Genomic DNA, 24482 nt, shown 5'->3' with positions numbered 1-24482 from the left:
CTCAGAGCGGCAAGCCTAGTACTAGTAATTCAAAAATTGGCTTATTGAGCTACCGTTTTATAGTGCCCATGAATATTTGACATCAAAATATATGTAGTTAATTAGGCTTTAAAAAAAACATTGATGCCAGGGGGAAGTACGGCTGACTCGTTCTGCGCCCAACGGATCGGCATAGCGATCCAAAGCGACTTGTTACTTAAATTTATTCATAACATTTCTCAAAATTATGAATCTTGTGTATTTATCTAGGTACTTTTAATTTGCATTACTGACCTGTAATTTACATTATCAATAAACAATTAGAAGGTATGAGCAGTTTCAAAATTGTATATCGATTTTTAATTTAAGTGATACTAATTTGACACAATACGCCGTATACCTTACCCTACACATCGGAAAGTAATAAAATTAATTTATATATATATATATCAGTGATCGCAGACTGAAAGAATTAACTGAATGTATATTTCAGTTACAACACAATTAATAATACACATTAAATATCTGTGTGTAAAGCACTCGTAGACGATTGAACGGAATATTCGAGGAAATACGTAAATATTTCATTTGTCTTTAATCTCATTGTATTGTTATACCTAGTATCGTTTAGTACGGTCACGTCTGAAAATATCTATACGGACAAAGTGCCAAAAATATGTATACACTACCTTAGACTACCACTACAGACGACCGGTTTGGCCTAGTGACGACCGGTCTGGCCTAGTGGGTAGTGACCCTGCCTACGAAGCTGATGGTCCCGGGTTCAAATCCTGGTAAGGGCATTTATTCGTGTGATGAGCAAGGATATTTGTTCCTGAGTCATGGGTGTTTTCTATGTATTTAAGTATTTATAAATATTTATATATTATATATATCGTTGTCTAAGTACCCTCGACACAAGCCTTATTGAGCTTACTGTGTGACTTAGTCAATTTGTGTAATAATGTCCTATAATATTTATTTATTATCTTAATATAATATATTAATGCCCATATTATGGGCAATAAGGTCGTGTATACATATTTTGGCACTTTTTCCGTATCGATATTTTCAGACGTGACTGTACCTACCCAACGTTTTGACGCGACACTTTGATATGGTGCTGCCTGCTTTACATTCGAAAGCTAAGTTAGCTAATTAGGTGTTATAAAAATTTTAGCAGTGCTAAAACGAAAAAGGCTAATTTAAAATGTATATTATCTCCGAGCAATTACGATGATTTAAACGGCATTAGCTACAGGTGTAAAGGCATTTGGTTTTTATATAACTCCTTTTTTAGAAGCTTTTTAAGGTTCCGTACCTCGAAAGGAAAAACGGAACCCTTATAGGATCACTTTTGTTGTCCGTCCGTCTGTCTGTCTGTTAAGACCCTTTTTCTCAGGAACGCGTGGAGGTATCAAGCTGGAATTTATATCAAATATTCAGGTCTACTGTCCCTTGAAACTGTGCAAAAATCAAACTTCTAAGCCAACGCAATCAAAAGATACAGCCATTTGTGCCGCAAATTTCTGCAAATTTTCGACACTCATTTCACACATCACACTCACGTCAAAACCTACAGGGTACTTCCCATGAACTCAGAATCTTTAAATTTGGTACGAAGCAACGTCTTATAGCACAGATAAAGGAGAAATTGCGAAGACCGTAATTTTTTAGTTACATCATATAATAATATATACCTACAGGTTAGTACGGAACCCTCGGTGCGCGAGTCCGACTCGCACTTGTCCGGTTTTTTCTAAATATAGTTCAAAATATTCCATATATGGTCCAGAATAATCCAACTATGCTCCAAAACTAACTTGAATATCTTTTTGTTATGTTATATGTAAGTAAGTAAGTAAATATTTTTTATTGTGCACCATACATTTAAAAATAGACAGGAAATGAAAAAACACGTAAAAGTTGGGTAACAACAGGCGGTCTTATCGCTAAGAAGCGATCTCTTCCAGACAACCTTTGGGTAGCAGGAAACTATGAACTTACAACATTGAACGGGTAGTGCCGATATACATATAATTCAACAAAAAGAAGACGCAAACAATATAATACATACCTACATACTAATAAAATAAATACATATATACATATATGTACAGTTATATGTTATGTATGTAATTCCACAATTTAGAGGTCGGGGCAGGCTGTTTCTGGAGAAACGCACAGTTGAGGTCTGCCAAGCATCTAAGTGTTGAGGATGGAAATGTTGTCACTGAATCTGCTTGTAGATTGTACAATTATTCCGAGATAGGTTACTGCTGTCCTTACACATCGAGCATAGTGATGACTGATAACATTGGCAGACGCCCTGATAACCGATAAGACCTCGACCTGCGACCCGCGACCCCGGGCCCCGTATCTAGCTGACCCACATTCCTACCTGACCGTCTGTGGCCAGATGAAGAATAGCCAAAACTAGACCCTACTCATAGTGTTGTGTTCCTGCCGGAGAGTAAGATTGCCAGAGCTCAACGAGGGGGGAGGGGTGTTAGGATCGGCAACGCGCATGTAACTCCTATGGAGTTGCAGGCGTACATAGGCTACGGAGACTGCTTACCATCAGGCGGGCCGTATGCTTGTTTGCCACCGACGTAGTATAAAAAAAAAGCCAATCACAGGCGATTTCTAAATATATAGATAAAGCATGTATTTGTTTGCTTCAAATACACACAATTTGGAAACACATAGGCAAACAGAGGAATACACAATTAATATAAAAAAAAATATTATAAGAAAAAAATCCCGACTGCACACTAAAAAAAAAGCGGCCAAGTGCGAGTCGGACTCGCCCATGAAGGGTTCCGTACCATTTATGGCGTATTAAAATAACTACTTACTAGATCTCGTTCAACATTTTACCACTTTGGACACACATTTTACCACTTTGGTAGTGTCTCTCGCGCAAACTATTCAGTTTAGAAAAAAATGATATTAGCAACCTAAATATCATTTATGAAGACCTATCCATAACACACGTAAGGGTTTGATGAAAAAAGATTTTTTGAGTTTCAGTTCTAAGTATGGGGAACCCCCAAAATTTATCGTTTTTTTTTTTCTATTTTTGTGTGAAAATCTTAATGCGGTTCATAGAATACATCCACTTACTAAGTTTGAACAGTACAGCTCTTATTGTTTCGGAAAAAAGTGGCTGTGACAGAATCGGACAGACAGACGGACATGACGAATCTATAAGGGTTCCGTTTTTTGCCATTTGACTACGGAACCCTAAAAAAGGAAAACAAGCCCACAAGAATATTGTTGTTGATGGTAAGTATCGCAGGCGGGGACCAACAGAGGGTAACTTATAGTCATTTTGGTTGTTGGTCCCCGTAGATACGAAAGCAAAGATATATATTCAACCAAACAAATATTGAGAGGCGTAACTATGTGCTAGGTAACTAGAGCTAGACAAAGCTAAGTTGGAAGTAATTTTGACAGCCCAAACTGAATGGCTCATCTAAATGTCATAATTTGAGAGTAGTTTGACGTTATATATAAGATAACCCTTGCACAGCCTCTACGTTCAAGTTTATGTTTTCTTGTGCCGACGGGAAGATGCGAGAGAGGGTTCAAATTCGTACCTATCAAGTTCAGATCCGGCGGAGGGTTAAACAGAGTATTACACAGAGGGTTGGTATTCGTACCTACCAAGTTTAGATCCGGCGGAGGGTAAAACAGAGTATTACACAGAGGGTGTGTATTCGTACCTACCAAGTTTAGATCCGGCGGAGGGTTAAACAGAGTATTACACAGAGGGTTGGTATTCGTACCTACCAAGTTTAGATCCGGCGGAGGGTAAAACAGAGTATTACACAGAGGGTTGGTATTCGTACCTACCAAGTTTAGATCCGGCGGAGGGTAAAACAGAGTATTACACTGAGGGTTGGTATTCGTACCTACCAAGTTCAGATCCGGCGGAGGGCAGAGTGCATTACTCAGAGGGTTCGTATTCGTACCTACCAAGTTACCATTTTAGATATAAGCTAGTTATAGTAATCATCTGTATATATCCATTATGTATATTGTAACAGTAAATAAAAAAGTCGTCAAAAAATAAACTACCTAGATTATATACATACGCATATAAATGTTGTATTAACTTGCGAAAGAACCCTCCACGCCTGCTTAGATACAGAAAGAAAAAAGATTATTGATTATATAGATAGATATATATATATATATATAGAATACTCTTTATTGGCACACCTCAGTAAAAGATACAGCTTAAAGAAAAGCAATTGATTAGTGATAGAGGCAGACAACATGTAGTCTTATCGTTAAAGAGCGATCTCTTCCAGACAACCTTTAGGTATGCATGCTCATATAAATATTGTATCTATTGGTCGATAAAAATACACACTAGAAGTAGTTTCCAGGAACTGTACCCCTAGTGTAAATTTGATCGACATCATAACGTGACGAACGCGTTTGCGTTAAGTCTCATTTTGTATAGGATTTTGAGTTTCCAAAACGTCCCGCTTGGCGCGCTCTTTCTAAATCCAATACAAAATGAGACTAAACGCAAACGCGTACGTCACGTTTCGAAATCGAATTTATTTACACTAGGGGTACTAAGTTACATCTCGTTTTATTGCATTTTTAAATTTCGTACAAATTTGCAAAGGTATGTAGACACAGTCAGCAACCAGTAGCGGATCAAACAGCGCTTCATAAGTATCTACACATTTTGTCTTAGGAAAGTATACCACTTGTATGGATTTACATAAAGGGAAAACGATTTTCCCCTTCTAAATATTTTCCATTCTTAATTTTTTAATATGTTATTGACACAATGAAAATCTAGGTTTATAGGATTCCTTTTTTTCAAAATTAGCAAAACAAAAATGGAACCTATAAATCTAGAATGTAGTATGCTGAAGCGATCGGCATTAAAATCAAAGTGTTTTGTTAAGATTTACTTAGTAGAAAAAGTTTTCTCCCGAAATGAAATTTCATAGGAAAAATACCGTTATTTCGCCAGGATCGCAAAGTCTTCCCTTTTAACAAAAAGTGATGGTTCCCATATGTAGAACAATTAAAACTATAAAATATATACTTTTGAACGTGAATGTTAGAGAATTTCCATTTTTGGAAGAGTTATCCGGGATAAATATCCTTTGGCGCATTGTTTCATCTGCTACTATTTCTACTGACCGTACTATGTTTATTTGCTCACTATATCTGGAGATAATTATGTTCAAAACCTGATGTTTGAAGAAATTACTGTTAACTGCAGTGAATAAATAAATGTTAATGACATAGTAGTTGTAAACAGCGTAGTAAAAGAAATCATAAATGATAAGTTATAGCGATAGTTATTCGTACGTAATAGCGGTATAATTATATATGTTTAGATTAATTTAAGTACTTACGTTCAATTGCTATTACAAGAATCATTTTAAGAATTAATCCATTTCCAAACAAATCAACACGACATTCCAGTGACTGAAATATTAGGTGCTGAAATCGTGTTCAATAATTTTGAATTGATTTATAGAGAAGAAATTTTAGTAACATTTTCGCCTGCGTATTTAATGTGCATTAAAATTTTACTTACTACATACTTAGTAGATCAAAAAATACTTTAAGTTTTCACGATTACGAATCAATAAATATTATACACGTACAGTCAGCATCAAAAGTAGCGGATCAAATAACGTTTCAGAAGTATCTACTATTCTGTAACAGCTTAACAAAAAGTGATGTCTTTAATATAGAACAACTAAGACTGTAAAAGATATACTTTTGAGCACGAATTTTAGAAATTTATCTATATTTGGAAAAGTTATCCGGAATATCAGATATTTTTGGCGCGTTGTCTCATTCGCTACTTTTGATGCTGACTGTACCTACATTAAAACAGTTTGTTAACTTAATAAATAAGCACTGCGCTTAATTAAGTAGATTAATGTTTAAATGAAATAATAATTATTTTACATTACTTAGTATGAGGATGTTGCGTATGCAACTTATTATTGTAGAAATATTTCCAATGCAGTAGCTACACGCAGCCGCCGGCCTCGGCTAGTATTCTATAACAAAATGTGGTGGTTCTCTATGTAGAACAATTAAGACGTTAAAAGATATACTTTTGATAGTAAATGTTAGAGATTTTTTAATATTTGGAAAAGTTATCCGGAATATCAGATACTTTTGGCGCGTTGTTTCATCCGCTACATTGGATATATTGGATAATTTATTATACGAACAATTGTGTTCCGGACCTTTGAGAGGCGTGCGCGGAGCTGAAGCCAACACGTAGAGCCGCTTTTGACACTTTAATGAAATGTAAGGGGTACACCGAGCGGATAATACGGTTATTATTATAGTTGATAAGCAGATAAGCATTTAATATAAGTAGGCAACTGTTGCGAATGCAACTTATTATTGTATAAAAATCAATGCAGTAGCTAAACGCAGCCGTCGGGCTCGGCTAGTATTCTGAGGTTTTTCAAAGGCACCAATAGGAGCGCCCACATTTTTTATATCGCTGCCAATCAGAGGCTTTCGTTTAAACCACTTTTTTTAATGATCAAATCACTCTTTCATTATCCTCCATACTATCAACCACTCTCTACATTTAACACTTTCGGCATAAACCCTTGTCGACCGGTTTGGCCTAGTGGGTAGTGACTCTGCCTACGAAGCTGATGGTCCCGGGTTCAAATTCTGGTAAGGGCATGTATTTGTGTGATGAGCATGGATATTTGTTCCTGACTCATGGGTGTTTTCTATGTATTTAAGTATTTATAAATATTTATATAATATATATAAATTATTGCATTTATTGTCAATAAATGTAACGTAAAAAAAATATATATATATCGTTGTCTAAGTACCCTCAACACAAGCCTTATTGAGCTTACTGTGGGACTTAGTCAATTTGTGTAATAATGTCCTATAATATTTAAAATAAAAAATAAAAATTGTAAACCTGGACTTTGGATGATATCAGTCAATAACAAAATCGAAACTTTTTATTTGACTAGTCGTGATCCTGACGTTCACGACGGCTACAGAGGATTTACAAAATTCTTAAGTGTTCTTGTAAGTATACAGTTTACCCAAATCATTAAGTATACCGGAACCGAAGCACCTTCAAAGTTATTGTTACGATCTTACGATAAAACATACATTAAACATTTTCTATGTATACTAAGGCTGTTAATGTAAATGCCAATAAAACCTTTGTACCTTCCTAGGTTAACGGCACCAATCATGGGACATTTAAGAGAAAATTTGGAGTATATTTGATATGTCACCGACACCTGTAAAATTTGTACCGCTCTATGCGTTAAAAGTTGAATGTCCAATTCGTCCTTTATGTATTCTATGTATTTAATGAAAGCTACTGCAATTGGTTTTAATATTATTAAGTAATTAAAACGGTGTCATTTTGCTCCAGTCACGGGATCTGTAGCGCCATTAATTTTCAAACTAACAAATATCAATGAAAAATTTAACTTAGCAGCTCTGGCTTTTTTATGGTAAAATGTAGCCAGCGTTAAAAACTGATGTTAAATACTTGTTTTACAGGATTTGTCTATACCACCCCATTACTGGTGCCATCAGTCCCATCACAGGGCGATACTTATATTATCTAAATTCGCCAACGCATTTAGTAGTAACAACAACACGTCTTTTTTACATTTTTATTTATATTTATTTACATACGTATTTATTCACTACTGTACATAGCTCATACATAAATAAGATAGTGATATTAATGAGTAAACATGCGTTTTTGATTGAATATTTTCATTCGTCTCATGTACATACAGGTAAAATATGTAACACAAAAGTTTTAATTATAGGTATAAAATAATAATATAACTGTTCACGTCACAAACTATGTTACAAACATCCGTAAACTGATATTTGTATCATATTAATTCAAGAATACTACAAAAATATACTCAACGGGTGCAAAAAAATGGCCAAGTCAAGCGGGAAACGTGATACCACACAAATCACTTGTTAAGTTGAACGTCGTTTCAGTGTTTTAACTTCTCTCTAAGACACGTCGCCTAGCTAGATGCATATTTGTGTATTTTAGGGATTTAATCAAACCAATAGTTTGCGTATAAAAGGTTAGATTTGACAAATATACCTAGGTACTCAAAAACTTTACATTTTGTGATTATTACTGCGGCTGCGGCATGAAACTTCCAAAAGATGTTTTTGATTTGATATTACTGTCAGTGCACTCGAATCCAATTATATTTCTTGTAGGTACCCCGAGAGATTTCGCGTAATGTAATACCCAAGTATCGATCAAAATACTTATTTAGAATTTCTTGTAGGTATTGCAAAAATCATGGACTAAACAATTGAAAAACTTTAAGAGACAAAACTGAAATACAGGAAAAAGGTATACTCATAAATGAAAAAACGTCCGAAAACAAATGAAAACTTTTTCAGATTTGTCCCACAGCTTACCCAGTGCATCGCTCCCCTGTCCTCGTAAACTCCCATCTGGGGTTCAATTTTTCCGTTAAGTATTGTTGGAAGGCTGGGCTTAGCCCCACTGGCACTCACTCACTCACTCGCGTGCGCTCGCGGCGCGCTCGCCGGCGGACTGACGGCGCGCTCGCAGGCGGCCGGGGGCGGAGCCCCCGGGGCGCCGCCTCAAGAGCCCCCCACTCGACCGTGCGCTAGAAGAAAATGAATTTTTCCAACAATTTGGGGTGCCGGGAACATGGGATTCACTCGGCCCGATTCGAAAAATGATTAAGACAGGTTTAAGATCTTGGAAAGATCTTTAAAATATCGATAGCTAAACGACGTCAAAATTGACGTTTATTTTGATCCCGCTGTGATCCCAATAAGATCTATCTACGATATTTCTAACGTCAAAGTGACATTGGTTGCCCGAATCGAGTTACTTCTGTCAATTACACGACATATAAATGAGAACTTACTAAACCAGAACATATCGTTATCGTATTGCATTCTTCGAATCGGGCCGACTTTTTGGTTTTGTGGCTGACTAGCTGTTTGCTCGTGACTTTGCTCATAGACAATTTACTTATAATTTAAATCATTCGTGGAAAACGAATAAATAATAGAAATCATCGTGATCCTATACGAGTATCTTAGTTCATAACAGTTTATTATTACGATATATTTATTACAGAATGCTCTTGTTCTACACAGAAGCACTGGTGGCCTAGCGGTAAGAGCGTGCGACTTGCAATCCGGAGGTCGCGGGCTCAAACCCCGGCTCGTACCAATGAGTTTTCGGAACTTATGTACGAAATATCATTTGATATTTACCAGTCGCTTTTCGGCGAAAGAAAACATCGTGAGGAAACCGGACTAATCCCAACAAGGCCTAGTTTACCCTCTGGGTCAGATGGCAGTCGCTTTCGTAAAAAACGACTACGCCAAATCTTGGGATTAGTTGTCAAGCGGACCCCAGGCTGCCATGAGCCGTGGCAAAATTCCGGGACAATTCGAGGAAGAAGAAGAAGCTCTTGACAAGATTCCCTGTCAACCTACACGTCGCCCCTTCCAGGAATTGAAGGGGTCGCAGGCTAGTTTTTAAAATCTAAGTAGGTAAGGCTCCAAAGTCCAAACAAAAATTTTTTTATCTTTCAAAAGTAGATTAAAAAAATGGTACCATAGCATACAATTCCATTCATTTTATTGAAAAATAAATTGTAAAACAATTATACACATAATTTCAGGGTCAAAAAGGCAATTTCCTTGATCTTCCATACATTTAGGACAGACTTATATGATGCGACGTCACATCACCTTATCATTTTGTTAGAGGCGTTTCAATCGTCGAGTGCGAGCGTCAGACTTTACTCCCATTTCTGATCTTTGTGTTGCTTAAATGCCATGAGTCCTATATAGACATTATTTACAAAAAAATGTCAAGTAGCCAATTCTAACAAACCCGGACACAATTAGGTTGCGTTGTTTTATCACAGTGTTCCCATGGCCACCACCTGTCTCTATCATCACAACAGGTCAACAGTATATACTATAATATTGCATTGTCTTCCTACATTATGTATGTGAAGTTTCATCTTAATCGAATAATAGGAAGTAGGTATAATATAGCTTGCAAGATTTGACCCGAACATATGTACATAAATAGATACATATAAATACATATAAACATTGCTAGTGGAAAAAAGGAAAGACCGGATGTTTTGACGACCAGTTTGGCCTAGTGGGTAGTGACCCTGCCTACGAAGCCGATGGTTCCGGGTTCAAATCCTGGTAAGTGCATTTATTCGTGTGATGAGCATGGATATTTGTTCCTGAGTCATGGGTGTTTTCTATGTATTTAAGTATTTATAAATCATCATTCGTAAGTACCCTCAACACAAGCCTTATTGAGCTTACTGTGGGACTTAGTCAATTTGTGTAATAATGTTCTATAACATTTATTTATTTATTACTTTATTTATAGAAACAGTCATTTTTTTTCTAACGCGCGTGTGTTATATTTTTGCTAAAAAAGCGCTAAAAAATTTAAAAAACAACGGGTTGCACTCCGGGAGTGCCGGCAGAAGTGAAAACTGGAATGGGTAGGGAATGATTTTGCACGAATTGCTTTAATTATCAGTATATAAGTACTATCGTTTATGTGGTAAAATACAATACTTCCTCTCCTACGCCGCGCCGGTGGTCTACTGGCTTCAATGTCATTGTAACAGTTTTTCGATCAGTGCCTCTAGTGAAAATAAATTCGATTTTGAAACGTGACGTACGCGTTTGCGTTTAGTCTCATTTTGTATGGGTTTTTGAACAGCGCGCCAAGCGGGACGTTTTGGAAAGTCAAAAATCTCATACAAAATGACACTTAACGCAAACGCGTACGTCACGTTTCGCTGTCGAAATTAGTTACACTAGGGGTACAGGTCACGTGTCCGTCTTACGAATTTTCAATCTGTCGAATCTGTCGGTCACGTGACCTGTCGCGAGTTAAACATTTTTTACCCATCACAAAAGGTGCACAGCGCCGCTAAAGAAGATTTCACTTCAAAAATCTAGTTATGCGTCTACTAAAATGCGGGCTTTAAGTGGGCGATTACTAATAACATAAGTTATGGGTAAATTATTTGGGGGCGCCACTAATTTCAAGCAAGCAGTATTACCTAATTTCATATAAACTTTATGATGATTTGCACCCGTTGCAAATAGCTAAAACAATGGCGTACACCGTCTTTATTTAATTTGTGTTTATTCAAGTATTCCTGACAGGCTCCTGTCCGCGACGTCGATGTGGTATCACGATGGTACGGATTGATAAACCGCGCAATTCATTGACATATACATATATTTGACTTTAATATAAAATACTTATTTTCAGACATGCTTCAAAGTCGAGGGCATTATTTGCAAGAATAAAAGAAGAAAAATAGGTTTTTAATGATTTCACACTAATATTGTTTGAAAAGATTTCGTATTTATTTTTTTACGTTAAAAAAGTGATTTTCTTTCAAATGATTTAAAAAAATTCAACATTTGTTGCTCCTGTAACTTGGGTGTTTTTTCTTTTTCCTAACAGACCTCGCTAAATCTCGGCTTCTAGAGGGTGAATTTCTGGATTCTTCGGAAACAACTGGTTTACTTTGGTGTCTACTGTCACTATGCAGAGCGGCTTGTTTGTAAAGTGCAGCTTTTTTTCATAATATGCATGACTATCTTACCCGTTATCATAAACAAACAATGATTTATCCTAATCACACTAGAATCAGAATCAGAATCAGAATCATTTATTTTGCTAGAACATTACACAGATATTACAATTTGTCATGTCAGTAGATAGGTTACATGAATGCATGTTCTGCCACACTTGGCATGCAAAACTTACACTAGGTAATACATTTAGCATAAGTTTACGATGACATTAAATTTCTATAGCTAATAATTCGGTAATTCTGAAGCTAAGAAAATTATTACGAGTATTATACAAATTTAAATAAAATATTATTATTATTCATACAGTTTCCGGAAATATTCCTGCAAGGAGTAATAAGGTCTGTTTATTAAATAACATTTTAGCCTTTTTGTGAATATATACTACTAACCTAACCTAACCAATATTCATCAAATTTAGATGCTTCCGTAATTTAAATACTACCTGAAACGATGTGCTCAATATGATCATTAAGGTGTTAACAATTATATGACAATGAATATTTAAAATCATACGCCTTACAATATTATTTATTATTTTAGAAGCCAGGTGAGCCAGACTATCATTTAAATTCCTTTTTTTTTTGGTGGCTTGCATTTTTTGCCGGTTTTTGGTAATATGATGCTTATATTTCGGGTTCAAATAATGTTTTAGGCGCAATTACACAGCCAATTTATATTATTCTATGACCAATGAAAATTCCCGTTTAATATTTTAGTTGCCCGGTTAACAATATACCTTTAAAAACTACCTACGTGTTGGATTGTAATGAAACTTTGCACTTTGTAATTAATTTAAGTTCATAGTTCCAGCAAATAAAACAGACGAAAAAGAGCAAAAACAAGTCTTGTATGAAAGACTTAAATTCGCTGCATTTTTTTTAACGATAGTATCTAAAGCTATCTAAGGCCTATACCGAAAAAAAACTGTAATAAATCACTACGGCGTTCTTACTGCAATAAAAGTCTTTTTATTATATTATATATTCCAATATAAATAATTTTGGTTTTACGCTGTTCTACTTTACACTGGCAAATAGAAATAAAACTGGTATTTTCTAAATAGCAAGAAAATTTGTGCAACATTCCATATGCCTGTTTCAAAACACTTAAAATTACCTCGAAGTTTCGTGCATTTCATAATAAATAACTAATTAAGTATGTTGTCTCTTGAACAGAGGCTTCGAAGCGGTAGATCTCTAAGAACAAGTGACCCTGGGGCCATCACAAAGATTGCTAATAGAATTTGCGAAAACGATGCATACCTGTCCTTATTATCGTATAAACTGGGGTTGATATGCGGCTAAAGTGCAACGAACTACGATGAAAGTCAGTTCAGTTCCACGTACGAAGGTTAGGATAGCTAAAGTTACAGAAAATGTGTGTTACTCGTACTTAATTCTAGGGCAAGTCGAAAATCATACAATTTCCTTCGTACAAAAATCGCATTTGGCAGTTGACATCGAATAGAGTAAGAGCTCCAAACGTCCTGCAGCTCCGTTCTCTCAACTTTTATTGGGCTCAAATAAAAAGCATATCAAAAACATTAACAACAAAAGTGACAAGGATTAAGTTCGAATACAGAAAATCTTCGTTGTTCAAATTTAACCTATATTTCCATGAAATAAAGTGCCCATGTCGGTGACTAGTGCAGCGTCGAGCACTAGTACTTCTACTTTACGGGCCCTGTTCATCACCATCTCTCTCTATACATATGTGCATTGTGTATAGCCGAAATAAGGACACCTTAGTAGGGCCTGCAGGACAACTAGCGCCATCTGTCTGACACGCGCTTCATCAAGTCGAGGCAGACGCGGCCGCGCGCCGCTCGCTTTAGTACACGAGCTGCCACTTCACTCGCACTACACAGTTCCCACTGTCAACAGGTAGGTGGCGCTGCATAGTCGTGGGGTTGACCGGCCAAAGTATTTTACAGATGGCGACAGGATAGGTTTTATTAAAAAAAAATTAGGTTGACCCCGTATTTTTATAAGCTTTTATTTAACTTGCAAAGTAACTATATACCTATGTCTGTACAGGTCAAATTTTGCAAGTTTAATTTGACCCACTTCTCGGTTTCCGTTGAAGCTGAATTTTTTCATACTACATACATATGTATGAAACAGTTGGGTGACAATGCATTATTATGGTACCATGGAGCTGATCTCATGATCAGAAGCGCTGGTGGCCTAACGGTAAGAGTGTGCGACTTGCAATCCGGAGGTCGCGGGTTCAAACCCCGACTCGTACCAATGAGTTTTTCGGAACTTATGTACGAAATATCATTTGATATTTACTAGTCGCTTTTCGGTGAAGGAAAACATCGTGAGGAAACCGGACTAATCCTAACCAGGCCTAGTTTACCCTCTGGGTTAGAAGGTCAGATGGGAGTCGCTTTCGTAAAAACTAGTGCCTACGCCAAATCTTGGGATTAGTTGTCAAGCGGGGACCCCAGGCTCCCATGAGCCGTGGCAATATGCCGGGACAACGAGAGGAAGAAAGAAGAAGGAAGGAGCTGATCTCATGATAGAGACAGGTGGTCATAGGAACTCTGATAAAACAACGCAACCTAATTTTTAGGGTTCCGTAGCCAAATGGCAAAAAACGGAACCCTTATAGATTCGTCATGTCCGTCTGTCTGTCCGATTATGTCACAGCCACTTTTTTCCGAAACTATAAGAGCTATACTGTTCAAACTTGGTAAGTAGATGTACCTATTCTATGAACCGCATTAGGATTTTTACACAAAAATAGAAAAAAAACAACAAATTTTGGGGGCTCCCCATACTTAGAACTGAAACTTAAAAAAACTTTTTTCATCAAACCCATACCTGTGGGGTATCTATGGATAGGTCTTTAAAAATGAGATTGAGGTTTCTAATATAATTTTTTTCTAAACTGAGTAGTTTGCGCGAGAGACACTTGGTAAAATTTGTATCCCCCCCCCCCCTGTAACTTCTAAAATAACAGAATGAAAAATCTAAAAAAAATATATGATATACATTGCCATGCAAACTTCCACCGAAAATTGGTTTGAACGAGATCTAGTACGTAGTTTTTTTTTAATACGTCAAAAAATTTAAAAAAAATTTTTTTTCATCAAACCCATACGTGTGTATAAGGGGTCTAACCATAATATTAAAAGAACGGTAGGTGTGATCAAAATACATTTATTTGGCACAATGAATATAACCTCTTCCAATCTAACTAGGTAACCACACGACAGTAGTACGCTTGTCGCTCAGACAAGCAATTATATTGTATCGAGTTCTAACAAAACAAAACGTACTGACCTGCTAATAATACAATCAACGTAACCACTTGTAATTTGCATCGACTGTCATCGTTCGACTGTCATCGTTCGAATGTCACCTCCCGAATGCTCGTTCAATATTTAAGATGGAGGGATCGATCACGTGACTCTTCACGTGATCGATCGTTACAAATACTTTTAATACTATAGTTAGCTTATTTAATCTAGAAAAATGTATTATAATGACAAAATATCTATATAAACTAAACAGTATCCTTACAGCTCGGCCATCCTGCTAGAGCAAGTCCCTTTGCTCACCTACATTTACCATTAGGTTACATTTTAGATTTACTCGTTTCATATCAGTATATTACAAAATAAAGTATTTTAACTAAGCAATACGAATTTCAAAATTCTAAAAGTAAATCTGCAAGTAGACCTCAAGGACTCTTTTACAAGTCAATACAACATTTATAGTAACATCATGTAGTGACATGAAAAAATATAACAACATTTACAAATACAACGGCCAATACCTAGGTAAACATTACATTATAATTATCTTAAAATAAATAATGACTACAGTAAAACAGAGACATATTGTCTCTATGGTAAATAATACATTAAATCTGGAGATGTAAAAGGTCCCCAATGTCAGAGTACTAATACTAATAAGATTTGGAGGTGTACTGTCTCTCCAAGTGTCAACATGAAATCTATACTAAATAAATGAATCACGCCTAGACTGTTAAGCTAGCAGTTTCATAAAGTATACAGCTCACATAACTTAATTTGAATTATAATTTAATTTATTAACGTCTACAAAGCCTAATCGAAAGCATTTATTTTATAACAATAGTGCAATATTCACAAAAAATATCAATTAATCTAAATTACCTATATCCTAGACTATTAGCCATGATGATTACTCAGACCCATTCCATTTGGACTTTCAGTGTCATCGTCCCAATATCATCGTATGTTTTTATTTTTTTACTTTTACTAACTTAACACCCAAGACAAATAAAGATAATAATAAAATAATAATTAATTACGTTTATCATAGTAATATTGCTCAAGTGAATCTCCATATCGAGCTTTCTTGGACAGCATAGTTATTAAAACTTCCGTGTAATCATCACGACTTGGAAATAATTCTACAAGCTTCCTTTTCCACTCTGACCACGTGTATAGGTTAGTGCTGAGACCCTGGTACCAACATTTAGCAAGACCTGTAAGTTTCAGAAGCGTGAAATGTATAATCTCTTTCTCTGCCCACCCGTAAGTCTCAGCACACTCCTCTACTTTTGTAAGCCATGTAGGAATGGTTTGATCTTTCGATATTGGATCGAACTCGAGAATCTTCATCTCATCAACATCTTTACGATGATTAGAAATTTACTTATAGTATTTTCACCAGATTCATTCAGGTAGTCTACTTACTATCTACGACACGATTGACGCATGGAGAGTGAGAGTACAACCTTTTATGTTTAGAGGTTACACGATAGTCGTCATCAGAACTACTACTATAAACATAGTGCCTCTTTCTCTCCATGCGTCCATACCGTATTGGACTTACATGATGTCGCGGATGCTTATAATTATGCTAGTTGTCTTCATAAGAGGAACTCCACTACCATCCGCAATTTCTTGCGCGCCCGTGCGTCTATGGCGACATGCTTCAACTGCACGGAACATGTCTGGACCCAAATTTGGTGTTCGTGAACGTGGCGCTCTCTCACACCGTAACTCGCAATCATACTCTTCATCATGCAGCAAGTGTTTGCGGCTTTGCCTACCTTTCAGGCTCCCTTCCGCTCCCTCACTTGGCATGGCAGATGATTTAGGCGTTGGACGTTCCCGAATCTCACATTCGTTAACGTCCACTTCCGCGACATTATGATCGGAGCTGCGCTTCTCTCTGCGCCCATTATTGCTGACCTTATCGTCATTTGCGTCCATCACTGAAACTTAGATTTGTTCGGATAATATCATTGTTCATTCAAATTTTTAATCGTCCTTACAAAAACATTACGATGCGGCATTTTGCAACATATGCTTAAAATATGATTAGGTAGAAAACACGTTGTTCTTTTAAAAGAGCTCTATCAGCCGACAGGATACCTTGATTTCAGTTAAGTTTTATTATTAATTTCTAATACCATTAAAACTATAATATTAGCATTTCCAACAAGCTGTAACAGCCCGAAATATCACCCCTGCCAATTTATTAAATTTCATCAAGTCCTGAGAGTTTTCAGGAAGCGACATGTCAGGTCCTTTCTGATAAAACTCTACACTATATAAAATATATTAATTTTAAATCAAGTTTTAGTCGTTTTCAGTAGCCTGAAATATCCTTTGTTGTTTTTATTATATTTGTTTGACATTTAGAATTTATTCTAGAAACAATCTAGACTAGTATTTTTTTATACATTTTTTTTTTGTATGACTATATTTTGTGAAAGTTTTAGTATTAAATTTGATCTATGAATTATATTCATTAGTATTATATATGGAATAATATTTACAACATCAATAAATTGCTCTGATAATTAGATTAAGATAATTATATGTAATACTGTCTTACTATTCATAAGTGCTTGTTGCTAGGCCTACATGAATAAAGTATATTTGAATTGATTGAATTGAATTATCGTTTCAAGCCATTTCTAATGATACCTTACGCAATGTCAAAACATTGGAATTTATCACGAGTTTCAGTCGCCATCAGCAGCCTTAAATATCGTTTCAGCCCGTTATGAATGAATCTCTACACAATATATGAGATTTGAAATTTTAACAAGTTTCAGTTATTTTCAGCAGCATGAAATATCTACACTATATCAAAACTCTAAATTTGCATCAATTATTAGTGTTTTTCGCAGCCTGAAATAACGTCTCAGGCCGCGTCAAAACGGTTTCATTATTTTTCTTATAAAAATCATCTTAATTCCCCTCGTCATGTTACATTAAAATTATCCTAACATCACAAGGTATTTATGTATATAAATCTATTATATAGATTTATTATTGATTTATTTATCATATCGTTTTCTTTATACCAATAATTTGATCACTATTTGAATAAACAACTATTCAATTTGTTCATATAAATGTAAGACGAGCAAACTCAAGCTCACCTAGGGAATTCGAACAATAAAAAAAACTAATAAAAAGAATAGGCAAGTTTGCATCATTGCCACACCATCACGCATCTAGCTTTAAGCATAACGTAAAAATATATATTTTCAATAAAAGTACAATAAAAAAACCATTTTATTGCGAACATCGAACTAGAATAACTATAAAAGACTGACTTGGGCTCAAAAATGACCCCTCGGCTACTGTGCCGAAAACGAATCGACTGTGCGAGTAGTTCGAAAAACTCGCGCGATTTTCTAATGTAAATGTTGATGTCAACTTTAGCCAGTCTTCTCCGACAACACCGTCCTTGAAACGTCGGAGGTAAATTTAAAACTTAAGCGATTAAGTCCCATTTGTATAAGTTAAAGATGTGTAAAAATCGTGAAGGTTTAAATCAGTGAATTGACTGTACTAGGCGGAATTAGACAGCTTTAGTACGACAGCAGCCTTCTGTGGCATAACATGTCAGCCCATACAAAATTATTAATTCAGAAACCTATATCAAATGCCTTATTGTGCGTTTATTGGTACCAAAAATTCAATACAACACAAGAAGAAGAATGGGATTAATTGGTTTGTGTAAGTTTAATTCCTAAACATGATAAATAATTATTTAAATTAACAGACTGTTGTAGACTAATACGCTAAACCAAATGTCGTAACTATATGTATTAGTTTCATAATAACTCATGCCCTTTTGGGCATACTTTGATACGGGGTGACAGAATGAGATGGCGTTATGCAACATTTTACTTTAAAGGAACTCCAATTACTTGTTCTTATGTAAAATATCAAGTACGGTGCAAATTTTTTGCCGATAAACTTCCTGTTTTATTTATTCAAGTTTCACAAAGGATCGTTACCGGTTTTCTGACTACCGGTTTAAAATTAGGTATAACCGGTTATAGTTGTATTTCGCAATTTTTATCACTAAAGCTTTGATTACAGGTATAATCAATAACGGTACTCATGTCTATTAGTGATTTTGCCATTAGACAACAATATCTGTATTTGACATTTTACCCTTAAAAACCATTACCGGTTATACATGTCAATGTCAATACACTCCTTTATTTGTGACTTCGAAGATGTTGCGCTTTGCGTATTGCTAAATTGTCAGAATATTTCAGACTTAGTACTTTGGCAAGGCTTTTCCTTTGCGAATAAAAATGAAGGACATCGTTACTTAAATAATTTACTTTCAGAAGCAAATAATATTAATCTAGGTACTACTACTACACTTCAGCCAGCTATGCAAAATATTATCACGTGACGTTACAGTATTAGACCTATTTGTTGTGATTTAGTAGTAGTGTCTGATTGACATCTTACCTTTCAAGTACAATGAATGGCGGTATTGAATAAAGGTATTTAATATTGTAAATAGTCTATATATAACGGTAAAAACAAAAGCAAAATCAAAACAATACCTCTAATAGGAATATAGCTATTATTTTTATAGCGGTATTAGTTTGAGAATTTATTTACAGGTATTAAATAAAACCGGTTGCACAATCCCTGACCGGAACAGAAAATTCTTTGGACAAAAATGCTGTTACTTTAAACAGGCAGGCACCAGGTTGATTCACTTGGTTCCCTAGCCAAACACGCGAATTTGTAGCGTACATTTCAAAGAAATTTATTACTATCAGACAGAAAATGGATAAGTGGGACTTGAAGATAAGGTTGTTCTTACGCTTACTTATATTTTTGGTTATTTCATATGTATTATATTTAAAACAAAACAATATATTCAGTTAAGAATAATATTTCAGATGGCACGTACTGAAAATATCTCGGAGAGTTCAATTGAATCTAGTAATATCCCAACAAAAGGTCGTATGATAAATAGTTAAATAATTTATTAAATTTTAAAATAAAACGTCGTCTCACTTATAATATTTTAACTTCAGGTTTCTTTCCATATTGCGTTGTTGTTTTGTATTATTTACATTTTATTGATACATAACTAAAAACGTATATTAAACTTGGGAAACATTCAACACTGGCATTTTATAAAATTTTGTATGTACTTTCATTGTTCCAAAATACATAATACATATTAACATTACGTTTCAAATTTTGTATGTACCGACATACACTTATAAAGTATAAACATGCCTAATCTTGACAATAAATACGCGTCAAACAATAATTTATATGAATTGGTTCCATCTTAGTAAAATTATTGTAAGATTTGACAACGCCAAAATATTGTAACGCAACAACGGTTTGACGCATAGAATTTTATTATAGGCAATCAAAACTTTTATTGATCAATCACAACTTTTTGTTTAATAGCAGGAATTAGTTTATTGAATATAATTCGAAGCTGCAAGGATATATTCACGGTGAAGGGGTAGCTGTCAGTGTCAGTATGGCTGGTATTTTCTATGGAGAGCGTTGTCTATATATATATTCCGTCGCTGATTGCGAACCAATCAAAACATTATTAAATCAGACCGTTGTAATTGAAATTAATTGTATAATGAAGTAAAAATGAAAATATTCTAATTAAAATGCAACAATCCACCTTAGGTTTTATATTTTACTTATTGGATTTATTGGAAATTAATCCACGCTCCACGCCACCAATCCGGGCTCCACGGTGCCCTACATTTGGCGACAGATGGAGGTGGCGGTAAATTGTCAAAGAGAAACTGTTCCCTCGAAGTGGCAACTACCTTCAGTGATGAGGAAACCGATGCAAGTAGGAGGAGGAAATTATAATTATCTAGTGTAAAATATGTAACTGTTATTTTTGTCCTAACAACTCAGGATCTGTCCTGAAAAGCATACGTTTTACTTTTAACGTATGCACTCGTTTAATATTTCTCACGTAAGCTAATTCAGTTTTATGATGTTATTACATTACAATATTTTATTTTTTCGTTTACTATTCTTATTTATTTAGTTGTCTTATAAGCTAACATTATTTAAGTGTGAGCACTAACCTCACATAAAAAAAATTATTAGTCAAAATAAGTGGTCAAACATAGACAAACAATATCATCAGTCGTTATGCGTCAGTAATTGTATTCATTGTGCCAGGGCCGATTAATTAACTTTTGCAGGCGGGATAAACGAGTGATTTGTTAAAATACTCGCCTATCCTCACTTCTGAGATATAAGGGGTCTAACCATAATATTAAAAGAACGGTAGGTGTGATCAAAATACATTTATTTGGCACAATGAATATAACCTCTTCCAATCTAACTAACCACACGACAGTAGTACGCTTGTCGCTCAGACAAGCAATTATATTGTATCGAGTTCTAACAAAACAAAACGTACTGACCTGCTAATAATACAATCAACGTAACCACTTGTAATTTGCATCGACTGTCATCGTTCGACTGTCATCGTTCGAATGTCACCTCCCGAATGCTCGTTCAATATTTAAGATGGAGGGATCGATCACGTGACTCTTCACGTGATCGATCGTTACAAATACTTTTAATACTATAGTTAGCTTATTTAATCTAGAAAAATGTATTATAATGACAAAATATCTATATAAACTAAACAGTATCCTTACATGTGGGACATCTATGGATAGGTCTTCAAAAATGATATTTAGGTTTCTAATATGTGTGTAATGTCACTTTATTGCACATAAAACAGACAAAACAAAATAAAAATGTTATGTACAAAGACGAACTAAGCTTAGGATTAGGCGTTATCGTATATCATTCTTCGAATCAGGCCGTGAGTGCCGTTCTCAGCATTGCTCCGAGCAATTATCAGGGTTGGCCTATGCGTGTACGGCCACAGATAAGACTAGAATTTTGACAACCCTAAATAGCCAACAGGCATAGTGCCATACATTAGAAAGAGACAACATGATTCGTCCTTGAATCGCTGTCAAACTTCGGTTTTTTAGGAAGTTTCATATCTGTACGGTAGCACTGTTTTATTCTGTGCTAGTTAGGGTTCCGTACCCAAAGGGGCAACTAATACTCATCGAGACAATTCTAAAAACCTCAAACACAATTAGGTTGCGTTGTTTTATCACAGAGTTCCTATGGCCACCTCCTGTCTCTATCATCAGATCAGCACGATGGTACCATAATATTGCACTGTCATCCGACTTACATATTTATGCAAATTTTCAGCTTTATCGGAAACCGGGAAGTGGGTCAAATTTAACTTGCAAGATTTGTCCCATACATACTAACAGGGCAAGTTAAATAAAAGCTTGTAAAATTACAAAATACAATTACAATATGGATTCGATGAAATAATATATACTTTATTAGAGATGTAATATACTGTCTCTTAATGTCAAATTACCCAAAAAAACTATGATAAAAAAATAAAACCAACAAATACTAAAATTCTTTTGAGATATACTTATAAGTCTCTAAGTTGTCAGAGATAAAATATGAATTAAAAAATCATTAAATTATCCTTAGAGATGTAAAGGGTCTCCAAGACTTGAATTATTATACAAATAATTAAAAGACAAGAAAATAAAACAGACAAGAACCGAATGAAGTGTCTCACGTTAATGCCACTCAAAAGTAGAGTTACTTATAACATAACCTGTAGACCGTGTAAGCTTAAACAGACCGGTCTCCACAAACAGCACCCGTTCACGAGTATGATGCGTATCTCAGAGGTCGCCTCCCTCAACTTCCATTCGGGAACGTGGCGACCCGATCAACGACGCCACCGTAAGTAAAATATTTAAGCGAGCATGACATGTTCAAGCTGCCGGATTGTATTAATATAAATATATATAAAAAATGTGATATACAACATTAAATTTGTGCATGTATGTTACATTAAAGACGGCATAGCGCTACATAAACGCGAGTACATAATATTCGTAAGGAGTATATAATATATATTCGTACATAATTTCCGAAAAACTCATTGGTACGAGCCGGGGTTTGAACCCGCGACCTCCGGAACTAATGTGTTAGCATCTTAAATTCCCCACTATCATTACGACTGATTAATGAAGTGAATCTGGTTCATATTTGTGTATTTTGGACACTTGTCTATGCTAACTATTACAGGAAAATGTACGTGATGACTTCCTTTTGCACACTTCAATTATCTTTTAGCTAAGCGTGTAAAAATAAGTAAGCATCTGTTTTCTTATTAAAAGGCTTATTATGTTCGTAGTCGACATCTAGCGTCAAGTAGCGAATTTATCAGTACAATACTTGACAATAGATCTCGAAACAAACGAAAAGTCTAATGCTCAACCATTTTCAGCTTATATTATAACCGGATTAATCGGAACTCTATTTTCAACAATTTTTGCTTATAATATTAGTTGTAAATTGTTGAGCAATACACTTGTCGACAGGGGCGACACTCGAGACATTTAGTGCCAAGCAGCGGTACTGATAAGTCCGCTACTTGACGCTAGATGTCGACTATGAACATAATTAGCCTTTCAGTAAGAAAATTGATGTATGCAGTGGGCAATCTATGCTTAGGTACTTATTTATCTATGGCTTAAGCGTCATTATCATCCCAGTTATGAAATTGAGCCTATTTTATATGATGCGAGAGTTATCGGTTAAATGGCACGTCATACAGGAATGGAAGCACGTTTCCACGTGTTTACATTTAATTAAAATTATCTCTTATGCATTTTCCGCTAGTGAACATTATTTTGTCAAAGTTGATTAAGTTATTAGACTTATAATTGAATTCTGTGTAATCATAATTAAAACGATACCGCTGTAAAGTTCCTCTCATACAACATGTTCCGCTTTTTGCTTGTAGTCGCGTTAATCTGCTCTCAGTGTAAGTATTAATATAATTTAATTTAATATAATTTTTTTATTTGCTTTAGTAAACTAACTCATAGATGAATTTAAAACTAACAATAATTGGAACAGTGTGTTGTTAGGGTTCCGTAGCCAAATGGCAAAAAACGGAACCGTTATAGATTCGTCATATCCGTCTGTCTGTCCGATTATGTCACAGCCACTTTTTTCCGAAACTATAAGAGCTATACTGTTCAAACTTGGTAAGTAGATGTATTCTATGAACCGCATTAAGATTTTTACACAAAAAAAAAAAAAAAAAAAAAAAAAACAATAAATTTTGGGGGTCCCAATACTTAGAACTGAAACTCAAAAATCTTTTTTCATCAAACCCTTACGTGTGGGGTATCTATGGATAGGTCTTGTAAAATGATATTAAGGTTTCTAATATATTTTTTTTCTAAACTGAAAAGTTTGCGCGAGAGACACTTCCAAAGTGGTAAAATGTGTCCCCCCCCCCCCCCGTAACTTCTAAAATAACAGAATGAAAAATCAAAAATAAATGTATGATATACATTGCCATGCAAACTTCCACCGAAAATTGGTTTAAACGAGATCTAGTAAGTTGTTTTTTTTAATACGTTATAAAATTAAAAAAAAAAAAATTTTTTTTCATCAAACCCATACGTGT

General features: G+C 35.2%; 2 protein-coding genes across 3 annotated transcripts in view; one reads left to right on the top strand and one right to left on the bottom strand.

Annotated features, from left to right (window-relative positions):
* The window catches only part of LOC133526260 (protein apterous-like), a 131116-nt gene extending 122497 nt beyond the window's left edge, over positions 1-8619 (bottom strand). The window contains exon 1 of one of the 2 annotated variants that reach the window (XM_061862815.1): positions 8440-8619. In XM_061862815.1, the coding sequence (XP_061718799.1) occupies positions 8440-8475 (36 nt within the window). In that variant the 5' untranslated portion in view covers positions 8476-8619. The remainder of the gene's footprint in view (positions 1-8439) is intronic. The other variant, XM_061862805.1, reaches the window with a different exon arrangement.
* Positions 8620-23717: 15098 nt separating this feature from the next.
* The window catches only part of LOC133526201 (uncharacterized), a 47983-nt gene continuing 47218 nt past the window's right edge, over positions 23718-24482 (top strand). Inside the window, exon 1 of the mRNA XM_061862717.1 lies at positions 23718-23828. Coding sequence (XP_061718701.1) covers positions 23786-23828 — 43 coding nt within the window. The 5' untranslated portion in view covers positions 23718-23785. The remainder of the gene's footprint in view (positions 23829-24482) is intronic.

This window comes from Cydia pomonella, chromosome 1 (assembly GCF_033807575.1).
Source record: "Cydia pomonella isolate Wapato2018A chromosome 1, ilCydPomo1, whole genome shotgun sequence".
Lineage (NCBI taxonomy): Eukaryota > Metazoa > Arthropoda > Insecta > Lepidoptera > Tortricidae > Cydia > Cydia pomonella.
Note: the sequence above shows the minus strand (reverse complement) of the source record. Positions and strands in the feature narration are given on the sequence as shown.